Consider the following 9,265-nt stretch of genomic DNA (forward strand, 5'->3'; position numbering starts at 1 on the left):
AGTTTTCTAACTCCTGTATGCCATAAAAATAGGAATGTAATATTTTATGAAGAACTGCCAGAAGAGCCATGAAAGTGCTATGCTTTCTCTGTGGACACAAAATTGGTAAGTGTAAAATATTCATATGATCTAGGAGGACAAGATCACTGAGATAATACCATACGGTAAGTTAGAATGAAAATACTAGTAACGAAAATTATTTTTTTTTTTAGAAAAGAAAATGTGGAAGTCTTTGACAAAATTATTACACCCAACTAATTTACATTTGAATGTGCCTTAGTTTATATCACATCTCTTTTACCACGAATAGTAATTCTACAATAGCTAAAAGTAAGTGATGTGACTTTCAGTTATATCATACAGTGTATAAAAAATGTCCGTGTTAATGCCTGTCGTACAATCTGTTAGTTTTTTTAGTAGCATTTTGTAGACTTTCAGCCACTTCCAGCCCCTTTACAAGGTCCCTCAACCCCCATCAGCGTCCTCTCCTCCTTCGCTGGTTCTTGCTCGGGGACTTCAAGAGACTCTCTCGATATTTCACATTTGTGTGGAACAGTCGGACCATTTCATGGTCTTTGTTATCCAATACTCTGGGCAGAAAGAGAGAAGATATCTGTGTCCTGCGAGTTTTAAAACCCCTTCTGGGTCGTCCTTTCCCGTTGATTGAGACATACCAGAGTCTCTCTGCGCTGGCTTTGCGCTTGGTGCCGGCTCTGTTAGGTACAGTCCGGTACAGACGGGACGCGTAGGTGTTATAACCCAATTCGTGGATCCTCTCCACAAACTCACACTCTGCGTTATAATTTTCCTGTAAAGCAAACACGACAAAATTGAAGCCAATAGGGCAACGGTTCTTTTCTACCTCGGTAACATTAAGCAATATTCTGCTCAGTTTTAGGATTAAGTCTTAAGCAAGATTTAGGATAAGGACAGGAGCACGTGTAGTAAGAAAAACTCAGACTGGTGCTACAAAAGGCGAGCAGAAGAGAAGCCCGGAGCCTGAACTGCTGTGCAACAAGGTGATCGTGGATCAGAGACAGAAAGAGGCCAAAACACAATTTGAAAACAAAAAAAGGGCATGTGAATAGGAATTAATAGCTCTGCTGAGCATTCAGCTGTAAATTCAAATTTTTTTTGTGCTTGCAGATCTAAATATGACTGTGAACTGGATGTGTGATTTAATTGCTGCCTATCAACCTTTGACATTGATTAACATGGTAAAATCCTACAGTGTAATATAAAATGTGTCTCTTTAATTGTTACATTAGTAGTTAGATACACCTGCAGTCTATTGCATCCAGGTTTTTTATGGGTATTTGAGCAGTAAACAACATCTTTATGAAGGTCCTTTGTTTGCTTCAGCATCACAAAATCACAGTACACCCTGCCCATCAGTGTGTTCCTCCAGAATACTGGGCTGCTCCTTTATCACCAACTGTAAGGGAGAACATGCAGCCATCCTTAGCACCCACATTTTACATGATTTGTCAAAGTTCTCCCCTTTTCAGCTGATTCTTGAGATAAAACTGTGCAAAAATCTGGCCCGAAGAACTCCCTGCTCCCTAGGAGCAGTAGAAACACTGCAAATAAAGGACCTCCCACATTGTATGTATTTTCTTAACTAAACAATTATCTTTGCTGTACCTGTGTGATAAGACTTCAGTATCTAACATGTGTAAAGCACAGAGGCAGAAGGGAACTGCTACCGTGGTGTTTACAGAGGTTTTTTATTTGGCATCGCCTCTGTGGAGGACGTGGAAAAGGCACAGGTAGCCAGGCTGGGACCAGAAAAGCTCCGTTAACAACACGTCTTTAATGCTGTTCACTCACCAGAAATGCTGATAGGCATTTAACAAGATTTTAAAAGGCTCCACATGTCTCAACTTCACAGCTGTAAAACGGAAGTGCCCTTCCTTGCAAGGACAAGGTTCTCATATGCTGTGATGCTGGAGCCCACGCAACTACCATATGTAGGTAGGTTGGTCCTGCTGTTTGCCTCAGTGCTGGCTCTAGAGGGTTTATCGCACAGGATAAACCTAGAGGACTATCACAATCTGCTAAGGACACAAAGGAATTCTGCAAACTCGTCAAACTCATCTGATTGACATGGGAAAATGGGTGATCCAAGGGATAACGGAGTTATTTCAATACCATTTCATTAAATGTTCACTGTATCATCGTCCCCAAAGAAGTCTGTCTTATTTGAAACAGGGGCCTTGCACAGGTTCCTGGCACAGTGACAGCAGTAAAGTCTTTGGTCAGATTTTTCTAGGCAAGCAAAGCCAGGAAGTTTCTCCTGGGCTGAGCCCTCCTGAGTTTCTCCCTTCGCTTCTTCCGTGAAAAAAAGCTGGAGCTGAATTGGAATAGCTCTTCCTAGATTGTTCCCCCAGCTCTGAAACACAAGTCCGAAGCAATCTCTCTCCACCTTGAGCTGGAACAGCAAAAATTGTGTTTTCTAGTTGTACAGAAACCCTTCATGGCGGCTAATCCTTGGCATGTGACTGCTGAGCAAACTTCAGGACGGCCTGATGCTCCTCATGCTGGAAAGGGAAGACCAGGAGAAAAGGACTCTCTGGGCTGTCCTGCTCCAGGACTTCTCCACTCAATGAGAGGAGCTTTGTGCTCAGAATCTGTTTAGTCCTATTTTAATTCACCTTAATTAATCTGGATTAAAAACCTACCTATTTTGAGCAAGAAAGAGATAAAGATGAGAAAGAACTTGAAAATTCATCCTTCCCATTAATTTTTGGGGGGCACACACTGGCTCTGAGCTGATGGACAAGCTCCCTTGAAAAATATGCCCATTTTAATCAGAGTATTAACTGGGAGCATAGAAGTGACCAGTCTCTGCTCTGGCACAGCAGAGCTAGTATGTCCTCTTTCCGCTTCAGCTGCATTTTCCTTTCCCAAAATTGTTTGCAGTCTGCTTCTCTGCACCAGCAAAGAGCCACCACCTTTCCACACAGACCTTGTAATCAGTGTGCATCACGTGAGGCACATTACAGAAGCTGGGTCGTAAACACTATCAGAACATTCGTGAAAAGGTGGAGTAAAACACATTAAACCGGGGAGGCAACTGAGTTGATTGCGTTACCTCACTTGCATTCACATGGAAGAAAACTCACATTGCTTGAGGATGTACCACGCTGTTCAAATCAACAGAATTACATGTAATGACTTGTTGGAGGAAGGAAATTTCACATAACCATATTTTACCCTCTTCAAATCTGTTTCTGTACCACAGGAATCCCGGAGAAACTGCACACTATGGCTGTTACACAGTAAGAGATCACAAGATTGCCAGGGATGTAATCAAAGATGATGGAAGAAATTCGAGTAGGTAGATAACGTGTACAGTGCACACACTGACAAATACACCGTAGCATGTCCCTGAATGTGAAGAAGTCTAAGCTAAAGTATTTTATTCACTGAAAGGAAACATTGGCTGGGCTGAAAAGGCAAGACTCCCACTCATATCAGTAGATCTCAGATTTTACCTCAAAGATCAGGACAAAAAATGAGGCCAAAGGACTAGAATAAGGTGTTTATTTTCACCTTTTTCTTCTTGGACCTTCCCATGCTTCCTTTCCTTGCTATAGCCCTGCCTTTTAGTACCTGTAAATTCTTTCACTGGCCAGCCAAATGCTCTATGCAAAGAAACTGCCATCAGTAGGCTGCTTTCCTGTAACAGAGATGCTCAATTGCTTCTGGATATTCTTTATCTGACATGTATATCCTCTGCCAGTGCCCAAGATCCACATCAAATATAAATATGGATAATTCTGAAGAGAGATGGATGTTGAGCACTGCAAAGGCTGGCTCCTGAGGTGTTTATTAATGCACCAAATCTCCCAGAACTTTGGCCGTGTGAAATACCTTTGTCAAATACATTCTTCTGCCTTTGGCTGTACAGGTAATAAGAAACTAAGAACACAGCTTCTTTCTGCTTTAAAAAAATATACTGATGGGTTGCCTGTAACACTTCCAGATGTAAATCTGTTATAAGATTACTCTTTTATCCATAAAAGTTTATTTATAAGAAATCAGTGCTCCCCATTGGACCTCTTCTCCCCATAGCAAATGACAGGCATATGCCAGTCTTAAATCAAACTTACTGATGCATAAAGTCTGCCCCTTTTGTTCATGGCCAGGTATCTGCCAGAGAACAAGCCCTTGATGGCAACGATTCCAACATCAACAGCAGTTATTTCAAGAATACCTAGAAACAGAAAAAATTATGAGATATGTTGTTGCTCCCTGCCGTATGTATTTTTTGAGGTTTTAATGATGGCTTACCTGCAGAGTATGATTTCACAGCTGTTGCTAGTTCACACCAAAATAATAGTACAATCATGTGAATGAAACTACTATTATTTGCAACAATATAAAACAATGCTGATGTGGGAAATTTTTGAGACAGACTTGACAATAAGTCCCTAGATGTCTGATTGAGATTGAACTCTTTCAAAAATGAAAAAGATCTGACACTGAACTAGAGGTTCACTTAATCCTATATGTATATAAAAAAGTTTAAATCCTCTTTAATGCTTAGGAACACAAGAGCTCTTGACTTATTGAAGCCAGTCACAAAGCTGTCCATTTCAGGACAAAGCCCTTGTTGAGGTCTCCAGAGGGTAAAACAAAGTGAGTCGGCTGCAATTTAGAGCCATGTATGCAATCATGAAAGGAACTTGTCATTTAGGAGGTCAATGTAGCCCTCCAGACAAGGACAATATGACTGCCTGAGCCAAATTAAAAGGGAGGAGATTTTCAGGCCATCAAAGATAAGGTCTCAAACACAAGAAGAGCGTCACAGGCGAGGCTGGCACAATACCTGCCAAAAGGTTGATGTCCAGCCAAAGGTGCCATGAGGCCGATGGAGGCACAAATGCTCCAGGAGACACTGTGTTCTATGTGCAGGGCTCTCCAGCTGGCTCGCTCAAACTCTGCTCTCAGTTCTCCAGTTGTGGCCTGATGGTTTGGGAATTTCTAGGGGTGTTTGGAGGAGAGAGCTGACCCTGGCACCCAAACCCATTGCTGCGTTTTGGCAATGACGAAGCAGAGCCAGGGGCCTGTCTCCTTTGCAGAGCTGGGTTGCTTGCCTGTGTCTGGAAGAGTTGGGGTGGTTTCAGTACAGCTGTTTTGAATCAGGCACCGGTTCGCTGCCGAAGGATACCTCCTCCAGGCTTTGATAGCGAGGGGGTTTTCCTCTAGGAAATAGTGGTTTTCCTTTATGGACTTCAGACAGATCCCTGAGGTCTCCCTATCTCTGTGTGCCATCACCAGCCGGGATTTACGCTTCCTGGGGTGGCGGGGCCGGGCTGTGCCCACGGCCGGGGCCGGGCTGGGTGCGGGGGCCCCCGGGGCAGCGGCGGCGCTGAGCTCCGCTCTCCTCCCTTCTGCCGCCCTCGCACAAACCCCCTCATTCCCCACATATCCTGTTTCATCTTAATTACCGCCGATCCCGAGCACATGTCAAAGGGGACAGATGTGATTTAGCCCGTGGAAGCTCGAGCCCCCCGCGGGAGACAAGCTGGGGAGGGACGAGGGAAGCCAGGGCAGCCTGCAGCCCGTCGAGGAGGGCACCGGGACACGGCCCCGGGAGATGCGAGGGCAGCGGTTGCCCAGCGGTTCGGGGAGCACCCGGTGGAGCGAGGGCAAGTGACAGGTCGGGCGGGGTGCGCAGGGCAGGTTCCCGGTTCTCGTCGCGGGAAGCTTGGGAAGGAGAAGGGGTTTGGGGGTCCCGCTCCGCCGCCGCCGGGGACAGAGGAGGCTGCCCCGTGGAGCCCACCAGCCCCCGGGGACGGAGCAGGAGGGTGGCAGGGCGCGGAAAGGGCGGTGTGGGGTCCGGCGGAGCCAGCGGGGCGGCTCCCGAAACGCCGAGGCGAGGTCTCACCGAGCCCGACGAGGGGAGAGGGCGAGAGCCCCGGCAGCTGGGGGTGCCCCCGACCCCCGCCGTGCGATGGCACCGGGGCAGCGCTGGGCAGCAGGAGAGGCGGGAGCGGCTTCGCCGCCGCCCCGTCCGGCACCGTCCCAACACCCGCCGTCGGCCGCTCCTTGATGCTGGAGCAGAACGCAATTGGTCCGAGCCAGAGACCCCCCTCCCCACACACCCCTGCCCGGGGGGAAACGGGATGGGGCAAGATGTGCCCAGTACTCACTAAAGACGCTGTTTTTCTCCAGGGTGCCGTTGATCTTGCCGTTGGGGTGGATCTGGAGATGGTACTTGGTGGCACAGTAGAGCTTCCTGCGCCTGGGCGCTCCCCCGAGGTGCTCGTAGACGCCACCGCGTCCCCCCGCATCCCGGCGCGGCCTCGGGTGACTCGGGGAGGCTCCGGCGGCCTCGGGTACCCCCGCGGCCCGGCCCGGGGACCACGGCTCCTGCAACAAACTCAGGAACAAGATCCAAATTATAACCATTGTGGCATGATGGCCGCAGCGCTTAATCTGCTGGGGAGATGGAGGCTTGGAGCGAATGACACCAGGGGTCCCATTAAAGCCGTCTTGCTAGCAGCACTCCCAAGTTGCAGAGCACACACTGGTTCGAGCCGTGAAGCATTGGCAAGTTTTTATCAGCCTCGATCTGGCCCTTTTATCTGTCTCAGATTTACTTAAATCAATAGACATCAGCAAAGGCCACCGAAGAGTCCCAGCTGTTTGTATTAGATGGAGCTGCCGTGATCAGCCTTCTCCTTGGGTTTCCAGATAGACAGACGGCATGCAGGAGAGAGAGAGAGAGGGAGGGAGAGAGACACCCACTGAATTTCGGCAAGAAACTGTGGGGAAAATAGTTGATCGACGGAGCATAGACATAAAAGCAGCTTCCTGCAACAATAGCCTGATCTGCGACCAATTGATACAAAGCAGAGGAGGCAAAAGGTATCAGTCTCGTGTGAACTCCCAGGGCGCAGCGTGGATAAAATTACACAGCATCTCTCTCCGACACACCGCACACCCCCGCACGGGGGGGGGCTGCGGCCGCCGCCCGCCCCGCTGCCGCCCGCCGGCCCCGCGGAGAGACGCGGAACAGCCGCGGAACAGCCGCGGAGCCTCCGCCGGGCACCGCCACCCCCTGCGGCAGCCGGGGGAGGGAGGGCGACACGCAGACGGATGCTCGAAACATTTTCGGGAGGTGGCTTTTGAAAGCGCGCGTGTTAAAAGCGTAAGAAAGGGGGTGCGGGTCCTGGCTTCTGCGGAGGCTGGAAGGGGACAAGCAAGGGGTGGCGGTATTTCAAGATTTAGTAATTTCTAAATTAACTTAGACACAGTAGGGCCCAGCAAGTGTTATGATATACGTCCCTGAACGCATTTGCAAGGAGTTGGAGCTAATCCTTCCTCCTAACTCTGGTGCCTGGTAAGTCTCATTAGCTACAGCAGATCTGCACTCGCTACCACGTAGCTTCACACAACTGCCTACGCTTTCAAAATATGATGGAGCTGCCTATAAATAAATACAAAAGAAGGCAAAACGTTCAACAACTCCGTGAATTACCCTGTCCCTGTGTGCGACTCAAAGGCAGCTCGTTAATTAGATTTGCATCTGAAACAGGCAGTAGGAGTTTTGGGGAAGTGTTTGAGAGATAATTAGTATTAATGTGCTTGAAGGGCACACAAATACACCTTTGAAGTGAGTCACGTCAGAATTGAAGCATTTGACCTTGATCAATATATTTTTTTTCCAGAATCGGTGGAAAAGAAGAGGTCTACAAAATATTTTAAAGACATTCCTATGTAGAGAAAAAAATGCTTTTACTAGTGGGAAAATAAGGGGAGGGATACGACCTTTTCCTAAAAGAAATGGAAGGACGACGAAACGATCTGGAAAACTACGCTCTATTTTAAGCTGTGCTTAATATTTAGTAGTTCTCCAAGGCTAAAAGGCTTTTCATTATATAGCCGTCTGGAATAAAAGGAAACACATAAAAAACCCACAAGCACCCCTCTCCGCCATTACCACCCCTTCCTCCCCCTTTTCTTCTCCGCAAGTTAAGCCTCAGCCTCACAAGAAGAGTTTGATCTGGGGATGATAAATGTTTGTACAATTAATTTTTTATTGCTGTTCTTTTGCAACGCCACTTCCAGGCAGTCATGTAGTTCCAGTATATTTAGTAAAAAGAAAATGATTGGAAATTAAAAAAAAAAAAAGTACTGCATCCATGTAAAAATATGAAAACATAAACATGCAGAACTCTAATCTTGGAGTGTGTGTGGGGCGGGATCGTTGCTTGCGGGCCAAATCCTTCAGTCCCAAACAAAACAAGGATCCCTCTGAAAAACCTTCCTGGAGAGGATGCCCCGCAAATCGTGTCCCACGGACTCGTAACCTCTGAGGAGCTACAAGATAGAGCAGCAGAGAAATATCTCTGAACATGCCAAGGATCTTCCCAAAGATCCTTTCACCGGCATGGGGTGAAGGCGAGATGAAATATATTTACTTTCAGTAATTAGAGCGATCTCTCCCGAGTAAATATCAGGTCGTCCCGAGCCTAGTGCATGGCCCTGTAGATGCGCAGCTGACATGTTACATTTTTGGATTTGCAGGGCATTTTTCATTAGCGCTCTGAAAAAAAAAGACAATCCCGCAAGATCCGCCTCCCACCCCCCTCTCCCCGCCCTCCACCGCAATAATAAACCAAAAAGACTAGTGGGTGGAAGAGTAACACGTTAATGACTTTTCCTCAAATTGCTTCCATCTTGATCACATTTTCATAATTAGCACCATCATCTACAAATCTTTCCGCCCTGGGCATCTAACACAGACAGGCTTCCCAAGCGATGTGTATTCTACTTATTAGGGAGGGGAACACTTATAGGTCTATCATTAATGGTTCCCTTTCAAATGAAATGAATCCGACCTCCACGGAAATATCAAAGGGCTGTAGCTACCTTATTTCACTCGCTACAACACTGAATAGCAAGGAACCTGAAGTCGTTTTGCTCCAGTCAGACATCTATACAATAAAACATAAGCCTACTCTTGTATATTTTAAGTTGTCTGGTGACCATTTTTTGAAAACAAAAAGGGTCCCTTTGATGTGGTCTAATTCTAACAGGGGGTGGGACGTCAGATGTGGTCTACCGATTCTTTCTGGAAATATTTTTAATTATGCCCCAAAGGTCCTTGTAACCCCAAAGTAATTATCAGAGAGCAGTTTGAGTCTGTTGCTTAATGTGGAGGGGGGGAATAGGCTCTAGACCGTATGGAACTAAATTAGAATTATAACCGATAATGATCTATTAATTCGCTGGAAATGTGCGATTTTAA

The 9,265-nt window shown here is 46.9% G+C and overlaps 1 protein-coding gene across 1 annotated transcript; it reads right to left on the reverse strand.

Moving 5' to 3' along the window:
* Positions 1–475: 475 nt before the first annotated feature.
* On the reverse strand, positions 476–6,420 carry FGF3 (fibroblast growth factor 3). Its single transcript, XM_065636772.1, has 3 exons — positions 6,162–6,420; positions 4,116–4,219; positions 476–808 (listed from the first exon to the last, which is right to left on the reverse strand). The coding sequence occupies exons 1-3, from the start codon at positions 6,418–6,420 to the stop codon at positions 476–478; spliced, it is 696 nt and encodes a 231-aa protein (XP_065492844.1).
* Positions 6,421–9,265: the final 2,845 nt, after the last annotated feature.

Source organism: Caloenas nicobarica, chromosome 5, assembly GCF_036013445.1.
Source record: "Caloenas nicobarica isolate bCalNic1 chromosome 5, bCalNic1.hap1, whole genome shotgun sequence".
NCBI classification, from domain to species: domain Eukaryota; kingdom Metazoa; phylum Chordata; class Aves; order Columbiformes; family Columbidae; genus Caloenas; species Caloenas nicobarica.